Source organism: Ptychodera flava, chromosome 8 (genome assembly GCF_041260155.1).
Source record: "Ptychodera flava strain L36383 chromosome 8, AS_Pfla_20210202, whole genome shotgun sequence".
NCBI classification, from domain to species: Eukaryota; Metazoa; Hemichordata; class Enteropneusta; family Ptychoderidae; genus Ptychodera; species Ptychodera flava.
The window spans coordinates 14,739,734-14,763,919 of record NC_091935.1 but is presented as its reverse complement, the minus strand read 5'-3'; the positions used below and the strand labels follow the sequence as shown (position 1 = coordinate 14,763,919).

The 24,186-nt window shown below is 38.2% G+C and overlaps 1 protein-coding gene across 1 annotated transcript; it reads left to right on the top strand.

Annotated features, from left to right (window-relative positions):
- Positions 1–6,235: 6,235 nt before the first annotated feature.
- Positions 6,236–23,810, top strand: LOC139138578 (Na(+)/citrate cotransporter-like). Its single transcript, XM_070707008.1, has 13 exons — positions 6,236–6,536; positions 10,634–10,899; positions 12,626–12,752; positions 13,637–13,815; positions 15,466–15,678; positions 16,502–16,621; positions 16,971–17,102; positions 17,607–17,711; positions 18,665–18,753; positions 18,940–19,052; positions 19,643–19,804; positions 20,360–20,497; positions 20,665–23,810. The coding sequence occupies exons 1-13, from the start codon at positions 6,405–6,407 to the stop codon at positions 20,863–20,865; spliced, it is 1,977 nt and encodes a 658-aa protein (XP_070563109.1). The 5' UTR covers positions 6,236–6,404; the 3' UTR covers positions 20,866–23,810.
- Positions 23,811–24,186: the final 376 nt, after the last annotated feature.

The window sequence follows — 24,186 nt, the reverse complement described above, 5'->3', positions numbered from 1 at the left end:
GGTTAAAATTTAAGTGAGAACATTTGTCTCTCTATATATAGTATATGGCTGGTAAAGTCTTGTGTCGATGCTCTGCTGCGCCCTCAACGGCCAAAAAATACGACGAATAAACCATTACAACTTGAGCGCAACTTTAACATCCTGCTTTCCGCTCTTCAACCGGATGCCATCAAAGTCTGTTGTAACATGCACTGTGTAACAATAGATTTTCCGGTTTCCGTGAGGTTTCTTCAAAATCAGTGGCAATGTCAGTTGCTCAGTAATATGAGAGACAAACATTTACTGAGGAAGTGTCCATATTTTGTTTCCGGGGCGGAGGATTTTCAACCCTTCTGGGAATTTTTATGGTTTAAAAGGAAATTATGGCAAAACTTTATGTCTCTCCCCTAGAATTCTTGCCCCCACCCCCCCCCCCCCCGGTTGCAAACACGTGTACATTATTCGTATACATATAATCTGATAATTTCATCACACTTTGGAGGAACAAGAAATTATAGTTTTTATTGTAATAAAGATACAACAAACATCTGTCACATGCATTGTTCACATCTATCACTGGACTTTTCAACTCTTTCATCTATTTGTCTAATAAATCGGTCAATAAACTGAGGTGGGGAAGAGGCATTGAAGAAAACTATGTAACCAAAGCCCAAAATGGTAATTGCTTACATAATCAATGAACCAAGTTGCGGAGAATTCAGATGTATGTAGTGGAATAACAATTTCCATCGTTGTTCTGTGTGCAGATAAAGATGGCAACTGTCATTTCCCAGCGTAATAGCCGATATCCAAAAACCTGATCCGCCGATATCCAAAAACCTGATCCAGTCCTAAGCATTGTCCAAAACTACATTGGACATTTGCGAAATTTAGAGTGCGAAGAACAAGTCAAGACAGATAGAAGGAGCAGGAAACAAGAAATCAAGAAATATGGGAATTACGACTGATTGAAGTTGCTCATAAGTGGAAATTATGACAAGCTTAAGGTACAACTGAAAACTATAAGGACATCTTAATAAACGCCAACTGTAAGTTAAAGCACTGAGATAAAATCAAAAGAAAAAACTCCAAATTGACAAAAACTGTTAGCTGCACATATTCAAATAATACCAGACTTTCATTCCAGAAAAATAACCTCTCAAGAACTTGTCACAGGTCAGAAACGGACAGTAGTGTCTCCGATGTGAGTGTTTACTGGAATTCCTGGGAACAACGAAAGCAGCCGTGAAACTGACAACTCAGAAAGCAATTTCGATAAGAGTGATATGATAGTGACACTGACACGATTCCTGCACTTTCTCGAGTCGGAGACAGGTTACATTGAGAAGTGACAGGAATACAAATCGTTTTGTGCAGAATAAATAATCTGGGTATTGTATTAAAGTGTTAGGATTAGGCGACAGGATCACACTGACAGTCTCCGGGTCATTACACTGACACCATTTGGACATTAAGCAAATTACATTCCGACCAGTGGTGGCGCTGTGGTTGACACCACAACTTTCCAAATATGGTGACTCACAAAATATTAAAGGGACATTAGCTGTAACTTTTGACTATTTTTTCACTACTCTATTTCAATTTACAACCGCGGCAAAGCCAGTGCATAGGTAACTGATTGTAATACAAACACTAATAGTAATTAATATGTAGTCTAACTGCGCCTTGTTTATCTATACTTTGTCGCTGTCAGTAAGAAATCTCAGCAGGGTGGCGTTAAATGGTACTGTCTTCAGGAAGTCCATGCCAAGTTGATTTCTTATATTTATGTTTGGCAAGGAGACATCTCATATCTAAACCAAGCACCCCGTGGTTTATTAGCTCTTTATCAGTAAAATAAAGGTGCCGCTTCTATACGTTAAGGTTTTCCAGTACTTGTTGCTATTGTAGTTTCTGTTTGTATTACAATCAGTTATCTATGCACTGGCTTTGCCGCGGTTGTATCAACTACAGAATTTTACTATAATCCGATCATCATGACCAATGTCCGGTGTCTTGCTTGCCAACACGGCCTGTATATGTGAAATGACCATTGTTATTGTTGATAAATGTATTCTAGTCCGGACCTGAATACAAAATTTAAACAATAACAATACAGATTATACTCATACAGTGTATATTTGAGCTAAATATCAGGAATTTCTCCATGGTTCGGGGATTCAAACCAGAAACTGCAGATGATACACCGAACAAACACAATTTTAAAAATGACCAAAGTTACAGCTAATGGATCTTTAATATTAAGAAAGTGATGAACAGAGACACCGGTCGATAATTAAGGTGCAGGATAACATACTTGTCCCTGAAATCAAATAAGGATGCAGGATAATGTCGCTGTTTTTCAGCTTGATGTAGCTCATAGGTGAAAAATTGAGGACTAATTTACTAACTGCAGACATAGTTCTGTGACATACATGTAAAGTGGAAATATTCATGCACCTTGTTACAGAGACGTAAGTCATGCACTGAGTGCGGCACCTCTGCCGAGATTGTGTCAACAACTAGCGTAAACAGCGCTAAACCTCAGGTTGACTTTTATATGTTTCAAGATGCCCAAGCACAATTTAGACCAGTCTGCGTACTTCAAAATGAGGTCTGCACAGTTTCGAAAGATCATCTAGATATTCCAAAATTTCAATACTGAACCTCTGTCGGATAGTTGAGTTTGGACAAATAGACGTTTGTGTTCAGTGTCATATTCACCAGACCTCCCCCACCCTGTACTCAGTACGATTACAGTAAAAGAGTGGAAAAAAAACACTTTTACAAACATCTCGTTTCTATCACGCCAAGCTATACGTGTTATGCGGGTGACCATAAAACCAAAACGTTTGGTCAGTTGCCACATTGCCTTCCGCTGTCTAAAAATTTGCCACTATAAACAGCAGAAGGCAATGTTGCTACCCACATTAGCTTTTATTATGCATATACTCAGGAAACATCACAAGGTCCCCAGAGATTTGGTTGTTGTTGTTGTTTGTATTGTTGTTTATGTTTATATTAGTCGTGTTGTTGACCAATAAAATTCAACGAACATAACTGTTGTGCTGTTGTTGTTTCAAACGTAATGTAGATGCCTTAAGAAACGTTATACCAGGACACTATCATTATTTGACCCGAAGCAACTCTCTGCTGATGTATACTCTCTCCGTACGTGAACAGAGAGTTACATCGGGTCAAACTTTAACGTCTTATCTCCAAATGTTTAGAACGTGTTGGTTTAGAATTGCTTATGCCATATATACAGAACCATTTCGATCCTTTGCAATTTGCGTACATATTTGGCCGCTCGACTGACGATGCAATCTGCACACTAGTCCATCGTGCAATTAAGCATTTAGATGCTAAATCGTCAAATACAGTTAGAGTCTTGTTCATTGACTATTCGTCAGCATTCAATACGATTCAACCCCACCTAATGCTAAACAAATTGAATGTTTTCAATGTTCCTAACCGTTTACAACTTTGGATTTTAGATTATCTGACTGGTAGGTCTCAGTATGTTCGCACCAGCTTTGAAACATCAAGTACAATTCCAATTAATACAGGAGCACCTCAGGGCTGTGTGATCTAGCTCGGGACACTGATGGGGCAATGATTGAGAAGTATGCAGATGACACAGGGGTTTTGGGGTTTCGAGCGACGACGATCAGGAATATTTTGTGTGTATCGATTTTGTTAACACCTGGTGTAATGACAACTATTTAGATCTTAATGTGTCAAAGACGAAAGAGCTTGTTCTGGACTTTAGAAGAAAACAAAATGAAATATAGTCAGTTGTGATAAATAATAAGGTAGAAAGAGTGTCAGCATATCCATACTTAGGCTGTATGATCGACTGTAAACTGTCATTCTCACAACATGTAGAAAATCAACTGAGAAAGGTAAACAAACGAATGTATTATGTAAGATCGATGAGAAAGTTAAATGTAAGTTCAAGTGTAATTGCTCTTTTTTTCAACTCAACAATATCATCTATTATTAACTATGCTAGCACCGCTTTCTACGATCTGCTATCAAATCATCTCAAAGAAGACCTCAATCGACCTACAAAAATATGTAAAAAGCTGCTTGATGACAACCGGGATGAGCTTGCGCAGAACTCAGAGGTATAAAAAGATAAAGTTATTAAGATGGCAAAGAAAATATTGAAAGATCCGAACCATCCACTCCATACAGAATACGAATACCTTCCAAGTGGTCGTCGCCTTAGGGTTCCACGTTCTCGTACAAATAGATTTAAGCATAGCTTTGTACCAAGGTCAATCAGTGTATTGAATCAGTTGTAACCTGATGCGTGTCTGTGTACATGTATGTATAGGTATTATTATAAGTACATTTAGTCTTTATGCATTATATTTTTTTTCTTTTTGTCTTCTGCCAATGTACACAAAATTTCGTGTAACTATTACATGACAAATAAAGAATGAATGAATGAATGAATGAATGAATGAATGAATGAATGAATGAATGAATGAATGAATGAATGAATAATGACATGTCCTTGTAGCGTGTCTTAAGTAAGGCATCTACGTTACGTTTGAAACAACAACAACACAACAGTTATGTTCGTTGAATTTTATTGGTCAACAACAACAACAACAATAACAACAACACGACTTATAAACACAAACAACAATACAAACAACAACTACAGCACAAGTTATATTCGTTCAATTTTATTGGTCACCAACACGACTTATATAAACATAAACAACAATACAAACAACAACAACCAGATCTCTGGGGACCCTGTGGTAACATTACGCTTTTACGATAATGAAACGTATCTCAACGGCATTGAACGTGGCAGTCCCTTCGTCCGAGATAGTATACCCCACGAATTGTCCTCACAAAGTGATTAACGAAGAACTGTAAAAGATCTTAAAATCTGTCCCGTGACGCATCCGACCTTAAAATGGCCTCTTTCGACAAGAATAATGATTCGAAAGTCGAGTTTGAAAATCGTAGATAAACTTACTGTGTTCAGCGTACATGAAAAGCGCCACGAAAATTTTTATTTCGTTTTGTAAATATGTAAAATACTTGAAATATCTCTCATCTGCATGCAAAAAAGTCATGATGTACTAATTTTTATCATATTTTTCATTGTATTTGTTCAAAACAATGAGTCCATTTTACGAATTCTTCTCCTAGACCGGAGTTGAAAGAAAAAATATCAACCTTGAAAACGCAATGCATTATGGACTACATGCAGTGTCATTAAATGATTTCTAGTCCGGATTTAAATTGCCAACTATAACACCGGACATTACACGCATACAGGCTGTGTTGACAAGATAAAAAACAGGCCATTTTTCATGATTTTCGTATACGAAAACTAGAGGTAATATTCTACAAACAAGCAAAATTGTGGAAAATACCTCAAACTTACAGTTTAGGGAGCTTTGAACTTGTTTGTCAAAACATGACTTAGAAATAGATTTGGCAAGCATAGCAGTCTAAAATGTGAATGGGGAAAGAGAGAGACGGACTGATTTACAAAATGTACATCATGACGAATGGGCGGCAGGCCTTTTTACAGTCCAAGAACCTGTAGGTATAGTTGACTCAAACCATCTGTGTTCCGAACACTTTAGGCCTACATCATATTACTTCAGGAATGTAGGAAATCATCCGTTAGCTATCTTAGCGTATTGAATGTCTTCAGAAAAAGATCCTTCCAAAAGACTATATAACATTGAAATGTTGTCTAATTCTGGAAAGACTTGAGATGCAATAGAAACGGTCACATTTCTTTTCATCACGATACCAAAGATCAGGGAAGGAAACATTTGGAAAATAATTTTACCGACATCGTAACATGATGGTAAGTTTGTTGCAAAAGCTCATTGACAGAAATGTTTTACTGGTATTATTCATCGTGATATTATTCTGATCGTCTTATTTTATTCGTTTGTATTTTATCTGTGCAAGCCATAGTGAATCAAGTGAAGTTGTCGATAATGCTAGAAATCTTCGAAAAATTAACATAAATACCAAAATTGGCAATTCTGAACTTCTTTAGAATTGCAACTATCGATTATTACCGCGGGGATTATTATCACGAAATCTCATACCGTTTACGCATGAGGACATGCAAGAAAATGTGTGTTTAGCGCCCACGCCTGTAAGCATGTAGACGTGTGAACTGCATGAAGCCCTCAGAAGAAGTTGGCCGGGAATTGTGCAATGCAACACACCCCTCAAAACAGAATGGTGTGTTCCAGTATACGTGCGTGTGTGAGAATATGATTTTCAGCGGTGCGGATTGTCTGCTAAGCTCCGAGTACAGGGTCACAGACGGTCACGGTCATTCATAAATCATCATTTTCGGAAGGATCGCCTCGCGGATGGACCGTTCACTCGGCTAGTTTCCTGATATTTGTATATAATTTTAGAAAATGGACGGTGAAAACCCAGAAAAGCAAAGGCACCCAAGTCGGTTGAAGGCAGTCTTGTCGTTCAAGAAAACGGCCATTTTCATCATCACACCGATATTGCTAGCTCCTTTGCCGTTCCACATACCTGAACAAGTAAGTGTGTGTGTTTCTGTAGGTGCAATTTAAGCTTTTAATTGAAATGCTCAAATACCCGCGAGCTACAATTAATTAATGAGTAATTAATTAGTGAGTAGAAACTCAAAAATAATTATTCTCGCAATAATTGTCTAACAATTATGACAACACGTTTAACTATAAATAACTCTACCACACATGCTTTTGAATCGATATATAATTTCAATACAATGCTATAGTTGGTATATTCAGTTTGGTGTTGCTGATGTAATAGTTATTTCTAAGGGCTTATGCTAACATGACCGCGCCGTCACCTCACATGTGGCAAGGCGGTTCCATATTACCAAATACAAAAGTTATGTGGAGTATTAGCTGTTAAGTCATTTGTACTTTGTATTATATGGTGTACCATAAAACGTTTTGTCAAATGTTCTTTGCGCAATTGTTTACAGCTGTTACGGAATGGTTTTAATTTATTGCGTTCTCCCACCGTTCCTGTCACGTAGATGTCCTACTCATTTTGAACATACCTCTCTGAACGAATCACTCCGCTGGTCAGGTTAATCTATGCCTCTGAAAGATTGTTGTGTTGTGAAACCTCTTAACTTTGTGATTTATCGCTGAACAGTTTAAATTAATTTTGACTCGGTCAGAGATCGAACCAAGCCCTTTGAATCGAAGTCTATATTCTGGCCTGACACGTACGCTGATTGGGGAGTGGAGTTTGAATGTTATAGGATAGGTGTGAATATCACTTCCAATTGTGCCTCGCAATTCTAGTCCATTGTCCAAGTTTGCCCTAGACGGCATGCTTAACAAGCTATCTATGAAAGAGAAACACAGGGCGATTGTGGCACGATACTCACTTCCGCCCACGCCTACATTGTGTATTACACACTGCACTTATAACTTTGACGTATCTTGCTCCAGAATGACAGGTATAAGTTTATGTAAGACTTGGTGGAGAATCCGATTACCTCCTGAGGCAACCATTATGTGTCATCATAAAATATTATTGTGACAAACTGCTTTAAGTTTGTAGACAGTTTTGCTTTCATTGTAAGCTTGAGTAGCACCGCCATTTGAAATAGAAATTTACTAACAAGTCCCATTACTAAATTGATTTATCAAGATAGCAAATGCAGTGGTGCAGTAAAGAGGGGTAACAGGGCATGTCTCTTGATACTTGAAGCATAAACATAATCTCACATTGATTACAAAATCATGTTGCAGAGAACGTGCATTATGTCGGTTGCCTAAAGAGGCATATTATTTCTAAAAGCACAAGGGACTTCGGGAATTCGAAGAAATTAGTGTGTACGATGTACTGCGCGGAGGATTATGCAATTATGGTCCGTTTTAGCCGCATGTACTCAACTCGTACTAAAAAGTCTTTATCGTATGCTCAATTCTTGAGGGCCCTGAGAGAGGCATTAGCTTAAACTAAAGCAGTTTTAAATGGGCAATATAGAAAATTGTCGATAATATCTGATGAGAATAGTGAGCGAAAGAATGGATTCAGAATATATGTTATTGTCAAAATTAGGATGCAGGAACTAGAGACTTCCTTGAATCGTGTTCGCATAGCAACGAAACATCCTCAGCCGGTAACTCAACACTTTGACCTTGAAATCTCAAGGTCAAAACGGTGAAACATTACTGCGTTTTGCAATGCAGGCTATTTTTGGCGAAATTTCACCAGGATATCTATTTTTCTGCAATAAGAATTACATTATGAATTATATTCATAACTTTTTTTATCTAATCCCTTTAATTATTGATTTAAAATACTTATTGACAAAACTCTGCAGTATTTCAGTCAAAAGAAACAATTGCCTATATTAAGATTGATACCTGAGTATTCAGTGCAATGGCAGATACCGTCTCATATTATTCTATAAACTTTAACATCTCAAATATCGACAGGAGGCATTCAGATTTTCAATGCATCACACAGAGGTATGAAGCGTATAAGGATTTTGATATTTACTAGTATTTCGTATGTTAAGCCGCGCGGAATCATAATTTAATTGATATTCAAATAACGCTATTAGGTATAGACCTATTTTAGTGCATTGTTTGGAATTACTTGACTTGTCGCTACCTGATTCAAGTTTTGCATAATTGGTAGTGATTTGGCTTGAAAACTATCATTGACTTGCTCTTTCGATATCTACAGATCCTGCAGTGATACGTTAAATGATAAACATCTTCCCCTTTTATTCCTCGACGATCTACGAGTTTCAAATATTTCGGTTTCTGACAAAAATGTCGAAGTCCTAAAGTAGGAACCTAATATTGAATCATAAGCCATTGCAGGAAGCAGCACTAACGCCTGCCTAGGCCAGTAGCAAATAAAAGCTTGCGTCAGACACGACATCACCTATAAATTAGCAGTCGACTGCTGGGTTGTGTTCTTGACAGATTAACCTTTTAACTGACCGGCACGTCTATGTGCTCTCAACATTACAACTTTCTATAATCATGTGATATCTGAAGAATGGCCTTATGCTAAATACTATACTTGTTTGGCCCTGCAATACCACCCATAATTGTCAAACCGAATTAGGAGAGGATAGAGAAGGACCAAAGTCCACATGAAAGTGTTCAGAATGTTACTGCTAACTACTACTTTGAAAGTGGGTGACTCAAAGGCCAATAAAGTGACAAAGAAACCTTGATACTTATTAATGGTAATAATAGGCTGACTAAGTTTTGAAGGGAAACGTACGTGGTACAGTTCTGGTCATTTCGAAAGCCGATATACAGGAAAGTGTTGTCATTATTATAATACATCATTTCTCCCAAATAAAGAATATTATCTTAACTTTTGTTTGGTCTTTTCTGTACATTATACTATTATCCTTCAATTAAGGTATGAGGCCGTACGCAAAATGAATGTTCATGAAAGTGATGACTGTCGCTGCTACCTAAATATAACAATATGTGCTTATCCTCAGAGAGGTTTAAAATATCCTTCGTTTGGATGGAAGGGGCAAAGGGGCAAAGCAGGGAGTCCACTGGACTGTGATGTTATTTCTCTATGTATATGTCGATCGTAAATTTATACGAAGTCTGCACTTTAAACCATGTAAACAGACAGGGGAACGGAGCACGTATATTATTACTGTAGTCAGACATATCTACGTCATTTTAAAGGCGACTCCGGGTCAGTAAATTGTATGTTGTCATGGAAACGTCGAGATTGACTATATCATGTCAATTAATCGGTGGTGCCCTTCTGAGGTATTTAAAAAACCCGTTTTTGCTGGATTCTCATCGCGATGGTGCATTATTTAAAGGATGGAAAATTCCGTCTTCTCCACGTGAGCCGCATCCGGTGAAATCGATTACCATTGGGCATGGAACATTTGTATGCAAATGTCCAGGATTTCAAATGTCAGTTCAGTATATATTTGCCAGTCTGTCCAGCGGCAAAGCTAACAAATGTCAGTTAAACGTTATTGTCTGCGACGAGGGCTAGCAGTCTTCCTTTCAAGAGCGACATGTGCATACACTCAAATTAAGTTCAGAAAGCACGTATCACGGATATTTTACAAACGACTTGTACCGGCAGTATTCTTCTCCCACGCACACCGACGCAGCTTGACACAAAAGAGGTTAATTTTTCTTTCTACGCAAAATACTGACAACTTCTTCGGGGTAGTATCCATGCATAGTCACGAGATGATATAGCAATGTCGGCATTATTTTTTCTCTCTGTAACAAACTATCGTGGTTCATCTCCCATGATGATAGATCATGTCAGACTGAGCGATGTACTATGGGTGCATTGTCACTCGGGGACAAAATTACAGAACCTTCACTTCTGCAATTTACTTCCAAGCGCAATCAAAAACATGCCAATGTGCTATTTTCGTCCACGGGTATGGAAAACAATCACTAGTAATGTAATAATGTGGTGATTTAAAACATGCATTGCTCGCCGGCCGTATCAAACGATAACTTGCACCCGGGGTCACACGCTATAAATACTAATCATAACAATAAACCGCAAACATCCGCAAACACAAGTACCATTACACCGATATTTCTAAGGTGTGTAACATTTTATGCAAGGGGTGATGCATAAATAAGTGTATTTGATTTTACAGGAGGCGCTTGCTGCGTATGTAGCTCTCATATTGGCCGTCTACTGGATCTTTGAGGTCGTCCCCTTGGCCGTGACCGCTCTGCTTCCCATCATCCTCTTCCCCTTGCTAGGAATTCTCGACTCCAAGACAACCTGCAGCAACTATTTCAAAGACACCAATGTCTTGTTCGTCGGCGGCTTGATCGTGGCTGTTGCAGTGGAGAGATGGAACTTGCACAAACGAATCGCTCTGCGAGTGTTGCTATTGGTTGGATCGAAACCGAAATGGTAATTCTTTAACGTTTATCAGTTAAGGTGGTATGCACCTCGAAAGTGAAAGACTAAAAGGGACAAAGTCAGCCGTATTTCATGAATTTTGTTTGATACGAGATACCATTTATATTGTTTGATATGTTGAAAGATACTGAATGAATGGGTGACCATGCATATATTCTACCCCGATTTTAGACAAATTAAATGAAACCATCGCGAGAATGAATTAATGGTCATGACCATTAGTTCATTCTCGCGTTGGTTTCATGTATCGTGTCTAAAACTGGGGTTGAATATATGCATGGTCACCCATTCATTCAGTATCTTTCAACATATCAAACAATATAAATGGTATCTCGTATCAAACAAAATTTATGAAATATGGCCGACTTTGTCCCTTTAAACTTTTGCTGAAGCTTTCCTCTATGAATATTTTAATCATTCTCATTCAAAATCATGATTAAAAAGCAGGGGTCATCATGCAAATTTTGGCACAAAAGAAACAAATTACCTTGAATTTGCCAATATTTGAATGAAAATCAAAATGACTGCCATCCCTGACTTAACTCTGTGGAAAAAATATATCTTTGATTTTCACAAAAACAAGGCGGTGAAAATTGTATTTTCTCCAAAGCTTCAAAATGAGCCTCAGGATTGGTAGATGAGAAAATTACTCTAAAGGTTGAAGAGCTCGAATGTATGTCTCCGAGGCGCATTCTACCTTTAGTGTGTTATTAGGTCAATACGATAGTGTATCTCAGGGAACGAAGAGTATATACACATAGTGCAGGATTGGCGTAGAGAATAAATGAGGCCTGTATGACAAATTGTGTACCCATGGCACTTTGACGAAGGGGATAATGTATTTTGCATTCAAAGCATATATGCACAGGCAATATCATGCAACACAAATAGGAAAATAGTTCCGCACCAAACCCTCTCCGGTTTTATCCACTCAAGATGGTCTTTGAATCTGTAGAACGCACAATTCTTTTCTGATATACCACTTGTGGGGATTCATTTTATAGCTCTTGTTGTCAGAAAACTTTTCACCGTCTTAGGTCTTAGTTTTTCTAAAATCGAGATATTTTTTCTCCACAGAGTTAACACAGGGATAGCAGCCATTTTGTATTTCTAATATCGGTAAATATTGGGTGATCTGTTTCTCTGGTACCATAATTTGCACGGTGACCCCTTATTTTTATTTTTGACTTTGAAAGAGATTGGTGGAAATATTCCTTTGGGAAAGTTTGAGCAAAAGTTTAAGTCTTTCACTTTCAAGGAGCATACTACCTTAGAGTCGATCTTTCTTGACAACAAGGGAATCCGAAAAGTTTTGCTAATGCAATTGAGGGCTGTGAAAAAATAATGTATTTCCCCCCCCCCCCCCTCCCGACGTTGCTTTTACTCCAATCTTTGAAAAGGCAATGCATTGCCCACTAACCTTACTGGTAGACCAATTACATCATTGCAGATATGTACTGACTCTCCTCACCCCGCGAATCAAACTCTGATAAACTTCATGCCAAATTACAGCTGTCTATAATCCCCAGGTTACAGAGGTTACCTGCTTTATACCAATGTCCATATACTTAAAGTTATCACAAGCAACGCTGCATGCTCAACGATCAAAGGTTAAAATTGTTAAAATGTATTGATGCGACCTGTACTTGCATGGGATAAAGGACATGGCTATATATACAGGTCTGATAATTTTTGTTTATCTGATCTTTTATTACAGGATCATGTTTGGCTTCATGGTAACGACAGCATTTTTATCGATGTGGATCAGCAACACTGCAACGACCGCCATGATGGTACCCGTTGCTAAGGCTGTGGTGACACAACTGTGCGACCACGATGATAAGGTGGGTTGCGCACGCGCACAAATCAGGGTTGTCTAGGACAGGTATTTTAAGTCAGCCCTGTCAGAGGCTCTGTCAGTACATAAAACTTCAATCATAAGAGGACAATGGTATAGCCCAGCCTGTCCTATTCTGAGAATAATGTGTACATGTAGCTACAACCCACAGGCGTTATGTGGACCGGGTAGTTTGTAAAATGTAGTTTACGCACAGTCACCTGTAGTCTATTCCGCTCTGCGTCTATAAATGCGCCCCATAGACGTGTGTACATATGCCTGAGAACGTCTATGGGGCGCATATATAGACGCAGAGTGGAATAGACTACAGGTGACTGTGGTTTACGCTACGTCCCGACGTTCTGATACGTAGCCTTACCACGAGGCTACGTATCAGAACGTCGGAACGTAGCATATTAAACTCACTGCATAAACTACACTGCTACAAACTACCCGGTCCACATAACGCCTGTGCAACAATCATAGCGCGTAGAGAACGATACAATGCACGATTCATCTTGTTCCGCGCGGAATCCTTTCGATTTTGTACCTAGGATTTTGCAACATGCCGTGAACTTTTTGTTCAGAAATATATAACAAGCACATCAAACTCGCTCAACAAATGGTAAATGGAGACATCTCATCGTTTAGGATGCTTAGTTCGCAAAATGTTCGAGAAGATTGCGGTGAAAATGTTCACATAGGTTTGTCATAAATACGATTTCTTTACTTTTTCTGCACTGACTATAAACCCTTTTGCGTTTTCTTGATAGGTTGTATATTAGATAAAAAAGCCCCGTGAATGTAGTGTCGGGTAGGAAAAAATGTCCACTAATTCTTAACCATTTTTTTCATATTCATAACACATTCGCGTTTGCATCCGCCACTCAGACTAATAAATCTGCAAAAGCAACGGCAACTAGGAAGGCATCTTCGGACCCCAAGGCAAGATGGCCGCAAGAAGTGTCAGCTGGTAATATGGAGGAGAGAAACCCTATGATTCAAAATGGTGACGTCGAAATGGAGACAAAGTTCGACGAAGTTGAAATGAATGAAATTCAAGTTATGCCGCCGTAAGTCTGAAACTTGTTGCGTGCATGGATATATTTTCAAAACAAAGTATCGTTATAAGGTGATGACGTCAATATAAGACTGCATTCACAAATACTGGGGGGATTCAAGGGGAATTTGAAAGTTATTAGGGTAATAGACAGTGGAAGGTTTTGCCTTGAGTGTAGACCTGGGGTCTGAAAATAGTATGGTTCTCTCCTTTTTTACATTTTTCAGATTCCACAGTTTGGTAGACCATTCAATAAAAAAATGAATGATGAATAATAATGTTATGCCACCCAATGGCTCTAACGTTAATAATACAATTAAAAGCAAACTCTAGAATCCTTTTATTTCATTTAATGACTGTTATTTTGAAGAAAATCTAAATTAGTATGAATACCCTAGAATTTCATAAGAAAAACTACAATTAGACCTTGTGAGAGGAAACAGAAGCTGCAGCTGTTGATAAAAATTTTTTTTCAATATTTCTATTTATGTATCAATTACAGTTTATTGCTATCTCACTGCAGCATGCTTAAACATTCAACTTGTCAACAAAACTGAAATTCATTCGTAAACTATACAAATGCACAGTACTCATTCACAGACTGTGTTTGCAAGCTGAATACTAAAATATTTCAACATGATACTGTCAATACTACAAATTCCACTGCACAAAAATCGTACTAAAACTTGCCATTTGAAATAATCTGTTAAGACAGTCATCAGAAAGTTTAAAAATTACTTTAAAACTCACAAAAACTTACCGCTGCTAATCCATAACTTAGTTTCAGAAAGTGCACGGAAGATCTCAAAATAGCCTCTAGAACCCATAAAATCTCAAGGGTGGAGATCTCCAGGGCCTCCCTTAGAGCACTTTCGGGGCCACATCACCCATGTCGAGCCCCCCTCCCCGATGACCCGCAGCGACCTTTGGTCTCTGCAACGGCAACCAGTTCTCGTTTCCTTTGATAGCATTTTAATAGAAGCACTGTGATAGGTTGTCTCGATTACCCAGACTGCTCTGCGGGGCTCTCTTCACAAAGTTAGAGCAAAAATACAAAATAAAGATATCAAAATTAGCCATATGATAATAGGGGGAATTAAACAGTTTTGATCATATAGAGGGGGATTGTAAATGTTTTTGAAGGTATTGAGGAGGGTCTAAAAGAAACTAAGATTTCAATAGTGATTCCTCCATCGCCCCTCCCCAAGTATTTGTGAATGCAGCCTAAGCACAGTGACAACGACAGCTATGTGACTTAAACAATAGATCATAACGTTTCGTTAAATTTCCGTGCACGCTTTACTAGAGACAATTGTAAATCGTGAATCTTGTCAAATATCAATTTTCCATTCTCCTATCTGCAAATTTTCAACCTTTGCATTTTCCATTCTCCTATCTGCAAATTTTCAACCTTTGCGTTTGGTGATAAGACTCGAACTTGAAAAAACGTGAAATCCAAAATGGGTAGAAATTTAATTAATATATTCAATTTCACCAAAACTGAGACTTTGACTATCAATACTTTTTTCTGTCGTTTTAGTTACAAGGTTCACAAAGGTAACTACATAAACACATTTATATTATTCATGATCTCGTATTAAATTCACTTAAAACAAAAGTTTACCGAGTCAAGGTTTTTATTCATTTTCTTCTGCGTCAGTCCGGGTGGCGAGGCAGGTGGTCTCGCTGAAGTCACAGAAAACTACACGGGAGAGGACGATGCAAACGATCTTCATAAACAGGAAACGAAGAAACGAGACGAAAATTTACAAAAAGGGATATTTCTGTGCGTGGCATACGCTGCTAACATCGGCGGTACCGGCACACTCACCGGGACAAATCCGAATCTTGTCCTCGCTGGTCAAGTTGAAAGGTATACTTGAATATATGATCAGCAAACACTTGAATATATGTTACAGCGATACTTTAGTTAAACAAAGGAACGGTACAGCGTTGAAGTTTAAACGACAACAAACGTTTTTGTCTCACACATATAGTTCATGAAATGTTGTCATAAAAAATTACAATCATAAACACACATACACATGGCTCTTAAAAATTTGTTGGAGAGAGTTACTCCAGCCTTTTACCATCGCTTGATTAAATATTTCACATCTAACAAAGATTCATGTTTCCTTTGTGAAATTTGATGCTTAACTCCATATGCTCCACTCTGCTCATCGGAAAACATTTTGTGAGTGGTGTATTTCACATTGAACCCAATCAAACAAAATTGTACCATCATCAATGTTATATCAACGTAATTAAAGTGTCTCAAGGTAGAACGCGCCTCGGGGACAGATATTCTGACTCAGTCGAAAACTTTTACAATTCTTTTCTGATGTACCACATGTGGGGGTTCATTTTAAAGCTCTTTGTAAAAGAGAACTTTTTACAGGCTTAGTTTTTCGAAAATCGAAAATTTTATTTTTTCTACATACAGTGAACACAGGGATGGCGGCCATTTTGATTTTCAAATATCAGTTAAATTTTGGGTAATTTTTGTCTCTCTAGTACCAAAGTTCGCACGGTGACCCAAGATTTTTATTCTCGATTTCGAAAGAGATTTATCGAAAGATATCTAAAGGAAAGTTTGGGCAAAAGTCTAAAAATCTTTCACTTTCGAAACGCGACTAACTTAAATACGTGCTCAGTCCGTATGTAACGCGACTGCATTGTCTGTTGTCTTGTTCAAGTTTGTACGGTCGTGAAGCTGGCGTGAATTTCGGAACTTGGTTCGGTTATGCATTCCCCGGCATGGTTATCACCTTGTTCACGTGCTGGTTTCTCCTTGACTTCATGTACTTGGACTTGAAGTAAGTTCTAAGTTCACCAGTTCATCACACAGTTTATTTCTTTTTAGATACAAATAGTCCGGTAGCGTTTAAAAGTCCATCACGAAAAAAAATCGTCAAAAATCAACTAGAGGCCTAGACAAACACATCTATCAAAGAGCTGGCAGGCACCACAGCTGTGAATATGATTTACAAGAAGTGGCAAAAGGACTGAAACGTGATCTAATTGAGTCCCTTTACTAATACTTGCAGCACGACATTGTGTTAAAGACTTCTCATTTTCGCTGCTAGTCGACGATAGAAAAGTTCATGATACAACGATCAATCTGTAAAATATAATGTCAAAACTTTTCATGTTTTTGTTTCGAAGGAATGACATTACTAGTTGCTTCAAAGGTATCTGTGGATCCCGAGAGAGATTAGAAAAAGATGACTGCAAAGATAAGTCGGAGTCTGTGAAACGAATTTTCCGAGAACAGTATGACGAACTTGGACCAACATCGTAAGTTTTGGTGTTTCCGGGAAATCCCAGACTTACAGTAAATGTTTCCATTGCTGAGGCGACTATTTAACGAATTTAGCGATTATCTTATGTTATAGAATCCGAAGGGATAAGTGAAAGCTACAAACCAACGTGTATGTTTGAAGTTGTGAAAAGACATGTATACAGATTTATGTACCTACGTAAGTCATTGACCTGTACGACATCGAACTCCCAGAGGCTGAATGCACCCAGACGGTGTAAATTAAACATGTGAGATACGAAAGACAGCCAGCCTCAGGCTGATAAAATATGTCTCTCCCCTATCTTTTTTCGATTAAATCCATCATCCAACGGGCACGCCTAATTACAGGATATGGTACCCATTATCCAAGGAAGCAATGGGAAGTAAAGTACATTGCTCAAGGGTACTACAGACTCGAACTCACCATCCAGTGAGACCAGTACCTTAACCACCTCTCTCTCTCTCTCTCTCTCTCTCTCTCTCTCATACCTTTCTTCTAGATGGGCGGAAATTGCTGTTTCGTGTCACTTTGGGATTTTAGCTCTACTGTGGCTCACCAGAGATCCCGGATTTGTTCCCGGTTGGGGGCAGTATTTTGAAGAAGGGTGAGTCCGTATTCCGTTTACTCTATGTTAATTGAGAGGTCGCCATTCAGCCATGTTTTCCGTCTAACATGATATGACGGAGGAGAGTGAATCAAAAGTAAACTACATGAAAAGAAATGGTAAAGATGAATTATGCAAATTTTTTATCGATTTTCAAACACATATTGATCAAAATTTTTGTGTGAAAGTGTGTCGCACAATTTTTTCGCGGAAAGAGACTAAAAGTTCACGTCGCTTCAGAGTCCGTGTCTCGTAGCCATGGAGGACACAAAGCCCCTTGTAGTGTCGCTACTCTAGTAAGCGACTACACTTACGATTGCACTCTCAGTGTTTGCAGTGTGTGCCACAAGATAATATGCTTGATATAAGACCACATACGGTAATATACCTGAACGTACATTAAGTATTTTGTCTTGTGGTACACGTTCAAGTTTATTTACGTATATTGACGTATATGGAACACCACATTATTGGTATAAGCTTACGTATATCTATGTGTATGGAACATATCAATATGTTGATGGACGTATGTCTATGCGGACCAAGAGTATACGCAACGCAGATCTTTGCGGACCGAGTGTGTACTGTACTTGAATGTATCTTTTATTTTGTATACATACGTGTACCCTTAACGTATTTGAGAAATGTACAGAATCAGTATAATATGTGTGTATATTGTCGTATATCAAGCATTTTGCCTAGTGTATACATTGTTTCAATAGACAACCTGATGATTTCTTTAGTTCTTCATTGACCTTATGAACTTAATAGAAAACAATTGAGAGTGTGTTGGCATATGCAAATTTTTGCATCATCAACAGCATCAACGAGTACTGGTACTTTCGCTTATGTCAATTTATATTTACAGCACAGAAAGAAGAAAGACTTCCCTTTCATAAAAATTTCGATAAGTTTACCATTTGAAAAACTTGTCTTTACTTCTATTAATACAGGTATGTGACAGACGCTACCGCTGCGATGATGGTGGCTGTATCTTTGTTCGTGTTTCCCAGTAGGAAGCCAAACATTTTCTGTTGTAGAGGTAATATCAATTTTATGAATTAATTTTGATTCCTGTGTTCCTGAGAGTTTTTATTCATCAACAAGGCACGAAGCTTCGAACAGATGACGATTTTTGCGTATGTTAATCTGTTTAATCTTTATGAATTGCTGACATGCTTTGTTAAAGTTGACACATTCAAACTATACGGAACGTCACTTTTTTCAGATGGCGCAGGCTCAGTACCGGCCATTCTCGACTGGAAGTCTGTCAACGATACTCTACCGTGGAGCGTTGTCATATTACTTGGTGGCAGTTTTGCCCTAGCTGATGGAATCAAGGTGATGACGCATAAATCGTATGTCGACCATTTGACCACTGGCACAAACCTTTGGTAGTGTACATGCTTGTTAAATAACTGGCTCCCGCTTCGAGCTTTTTCAAGCTCAAGACTACGACCAGACTCCTAGTTTTTGAATTTTGAACAAGAGATACCAGACAAGATATTGAAATTGGATCTCTGTAAAGGAAAATTGGTATGCTAATACAGTTCAATGATTGTTGGTTTCCATAAACAATTTTGAAAACAAACAAAAATATCGATGTTTATTGCTCTTCGAAACCGATTAACATAAACGTTTGAGCCACCCCGCCCCTGTGTGCACGGTAGACTTCATATCTGCATATCGTGTTTCCTGGCATGATACATCTGTTCGTCACGAGAACGTCAATACGAAGATACACGAATGGAACTGAAATGTCGTCAGACAGTCATGTGGTGTTTCTTGTTATATATGACACAGTTGGATTGAAAAATGGAAAATAAAAATTTCTCGACAAGAAACAAGAAGTGCTATAAAAGAAGCAACACTACAGAAAATTCTGAAGATCGACTTTCTAATGATTCATATTTTTACTTCTTCTTCCTAAGACATCTGGTTTGACTGATTGGATAGGTGAGCAGATGACCAGCCTGGCCTCTATACCGCCGATAGCCGTTGCTATGGCTGGTGTACTGGTGGTGGCAATATTTACAGAAATTACCAGCAATACAGCCACGGCGACTATATTCCTGCCGGTTCTTGGAAAACTAGTAAGAATCCGAAATATTTCCATCGCATCGGGCATTTACAAACCGACATATACATTTCTGGGGAAGTTATCATCGACAATTCTATCGGCAGCAGTCGGTGGGAATAACGCAGGGGCTTTAGTAACCCCTATTAGAAAAGCCGTGGTAATATTCATTCTATGTGAGCGTTTTTTGTGGTGTACCTTACATGACTGAGATCAAACGTAAAACATCGTCTCTCACAACTTCTTCATTGTCCCACTTAGGTTAAATTAGGTTAAATAATTGATTACAATCAAAGGTTCGGCGATGTGCTGAAATTTGGTCGAATTTCAATATTATGGCATGTGCATTTTATTATGTAGGCAGGAATAATTGTGATCGCACATACATCTACTGACAAAGGATACTCAGTCATACAAAATATTCAAACAGCCTAATTATCTTTGTTGCTGGCTAATGTATTCTTGAACAGAATAATAAATCTCTAAATTAATGGACTTAAATTACTTTTAACGTCCGTGTTCACATACGGTAATTCCTTCGTTTATTTTAGTTTTTTTCTTTCTGTTTCAGGGCGAAGCCGTTCGCGTAAATCCACTGTATCTTATGCTTCCGGCGTGCCTAACTTGCTCTTTCGCTTTCATGTTACCAATAGCAACGCCGCCGAATGCTATCGCATTTTCGTATGGCGTCCTGTCTGTGATGGATATGGTAAGATTTGCTTCTACATCAAAGGAGTTGGTATCTTGCCTACTTTCGGTTTCATAAATACTTCTGGACGCGTCTGTTTTTAAAATATTAACTGCTTTTACAGATTTTTCAAAGAAACGCATGACCGGCGTAAAATCGAAAGTAATTGAACTTCGTTGTCATTTCAGGTGAAAGCCGGCACACCGATGACAATTATCGCCATCTTTTTGGCTCTGCTGAACACCAATATCATGGGTGTTGCATTATTCGATGTCACCACTTATCCAGACTGGGCGGACTCGTCTGTTGCTGCAACTGCGCCCTCTAACGTCACTGGTGTACCATGTGTGACCAATATGCTGCCGACAGTACTGGTTTCAAACGTGTAGGAACTGGCTACACGTAGGGTGCATACTGCAGCTGTGCGCGTCAAATTTATGGCTACGTAATACCTTCACTTCCAAGGCCGCCTCGCAACTGAGTCAATCCAATACGACAAAGACAACTCTTGGTTGGGCGAGTCAGGGACAGCTAAACCAGCCGACTTGATGAAATTGTAACCAGGGGTGTTTTTCTATTGAAATATGCTGCATTTTATCCTGGCGCAAAAAAATGAGTTTCGAAGGCCAAAGTGACAGCTGTTTGCAACAGCCCTCCCGATACGATTAATTTACAAAATATTCCTTTGCACCAGAACGTTTTCCCCTCTTCTGACTCTAGGGGAAAGACCCTCCGCTCTCCCTCTTTCCTTACAGTCTCAAAACTGTCTTCTTCCAATCCAATGAGACGAACGAACATTTGTCGTATTGCTCAGTGAGCACAAAGATGAAATTTCCCCGTCACCTGAAGACAAAAAACGCTCACCTACATTTTTGTCCGTCCGCTTACTCGAGAATAAAATGTCCGTTCGCCAAAGAACCGCTTGCGAAACATAATTTTTGCGAACAGCTTTTGATGTCTACCCCTGGAGGAGGGAAAGATGATGGCTTGCATATCGCAGATCTGTAATTGTGACATATGCTTCAATTGGATCATCCCAAAAGACGTGTGTAAATATTCTAGAAGGGATGTTACGGAAAGTTATGTGTTCTTTTTTATTTGTTTTTTAAAGAATACTTGTGGTTATTTTATTGAAGTACTTTTGAAAACGCTTTAGTAACTTTGTCAATTTTCGAATGAGTCGATTGAGTATGAAAATTTACAAATTTTGCCAATATTTCATCGAAAACAGGTATTCTAGTTGCTCAATCGTACTTTAAGTAATAACGGCACACTGAACGGTGAATACAATTTTTAGTGTATTATTAATATATTATCCTTTTATAATTTTACGGAAATACCATTGAAGACGGTGTGGTTTAATTTCTGTATTTTATCTCCAAGATTTCCTATCGAAGAGAATTTGAAAATGAGCTGCAGAGTTCTTGCCAAAACAATGAAATGCCAAATGAAAATCAGTATTGTGATGATCTTTAAGATTTCGTATATTCGCTAGTGGAGTCCAGTTCAAAGTTTGCTGACAGACACAGTAATACATTTACAAATATTGCAATAGTTTACGTCAATTACTACAACGGTGCTTTCATAGTAACGCATGAGGAAATTGTAAACTCCCATCCCTTTGGATCTCACATTGTAAAAGGATAATTTCGAAAACTTCTAAGAGATACCTAAACACGTCAGTGACACAGCTAAAAACATACGTGGAAACGATTCGGAAAAAGCTTTCGAAGGTTCTTAATGTTCAGTGTTTTAGATATTCAAAGATGTTGGACTTTCGCTGAAATCGAGATTATAATCTCTGCGAATTTGTATCGTTTTTAAAGATCCAATGGGACAAGCGAACGCATCAAACGGTAATTCACATTACAGATAAATTTATCAGAAGACCAATGGAATAGTCTTCTCTTAGAGTGGAATAGGTGAGGGTGCAAAGCCTAAGAACGCTAGTCCTCTCAAAGATAAATGATCTATTTTATCATAGACAGTAGAAGCGAGATCTACTATCTGTGATTTTATGTATGAGAAGACATAACGAGTGTCATTTGAAGTGCACAAGGCTAGTGTGTGGATCCTGAGAAAGCTAGCGCCCCCAAGTGGCATGCCCTATATCATGATGTTGTGCGGAGTTCATTTCGAGATATTAACAGTAAGAGAGTGCATGATCAATGTTAATGTGTATTGCTGAGAGTTGACGTGAAAACAAATGCACTTGCGTCAATATTGTTTGGTTAATACATATGAGCTTGAAAGATTTCATGCGTGTCAAACATAGAGTGGAAGAGGCTGATGTTAAATATTAGGACATTCATTGGTTACCACGAACCCAAAATATTGCACTACTAACGTTTTGCTTTTAAAGTTTCAGCAGGTTGCCAACTCTATTTATTCCCCATTTTCGTGAACATTGTCAAAATACATGAGAAATTTGACATGTAATTATTCATAGATGTCTATCAATCAATAATAACAATGGAGTCAAATCAGTCTTTAACGTGAGAATATCTTGTATCTTATATCTTATTTTGGTACAAAATGCCAATTGTTGAAAAGCTTTGTATTTACTGAATGTTAGACTACAGATGACCGTTTTGTGTGATTTTTGACAGTTTGTAAGACATTGTGGGAAAATAATTTTGACTGAAGGGTACTGAGAATTTATATTGGGAAAAGCCATGATATCTCAACCATATTGAGCGACTGTCTCAAGCCTAGTTGAAATTTAGGAATATGTATAGCAATATTCCGTCATATCGTTGTAAAAATCTGTATAATCATAACTTTTGGTGGCGAGTTATGTCTGTTTCCCACATCACGTGGGAACACAACCAAAAAGAAGTGTCTCGTCGAAACATCTTCTGAAATGTAATCTACTGTATTTGTATTGTGTTTGCAAAGTGTTCATCTGTCACATGTACAAACTTAAACGACACGTATTTGTGAGTAAAACTCTCTCTGTTTGAGCAATTTTAAGGGAGGGCGCAAGCCGACATCATGAAGGCCATTCAATTGGCCTATTTATTTTACAGCACAAAACATGGCAGTGTATTATTGGCAAATGGCAAGAGATATCAAAATTCAAAGCAATACTGTCAAATTTGACAGGGTTTCGAATAGGGCTAAGATAATCGTTGAAGGTCAGCGTAACATGAGGAGCGAGTCATTTGGATGACGTCACTTTTCCGGAAAGTTTACATTGTCATACTGTATTTTTAGTGAACATCATATTAGTTCATAGGAAATATGACATTTACGGTGTTTATTTTACATAGCTTTCCATTATCAGTAAATTGATTTACTTGAGCGAATGAAATAAATATTTGACTGTTGCAGAGCTTAATTGGTAATAACTCGTGCGCTTGCGTAAATCGATCGCTTTCGCGGCATTTAATTTCCAATCTGCAAATTTGTCCTTGGTCAATCATTGAGTGACCGGACGTAATTCATAAACGGACAAGAAGAAAGCCGCAATTATATATTCGCTTAAGAATTGAATAACGGAATCGGGTATTGATTCGATAACACGCATAAATTATTCACTGGGATATCGCTGACGGGTAAAATCCCAGTGAAAAAATACACAACAATAGAGATTATATTGTTTTACAGATGAATCAGTGAATTTATGTCTAAAACACCAAAATGTAATATAACGTTAAGTTCCACATCATAAACTAAGTATTCATCTCGGTTTTCGGGTACCATAAATC

What these genes read in the sequence shown, in the direction of transcription:
- LOC139138578 (XM_070707008.1), top strand. Translation starts at nt 6,405, where the DNA reads ATGGACGGTGAAAACCCAGAAAAGCAAAGGCACCCAAGTCGGTTGAAG. An exon ending in CGTTCCACATACCTGAACAA is followed by an intron (nt 6,537 to 10,633) that starts GTAAGTGTGTGT and finishes TTGATTTTACAG; the next exon opens with GAGGCGCTTGCTGCGTATGT. An exon ending in AAACATTTTCTGTTGTAGAG is followed by an intron (nt 18,754 to 18,939) that starts GTAATATCAATT and finishes CACTTTTTTCAG; the next exon opens with ATGGCGCAGGCTCAGTACCG.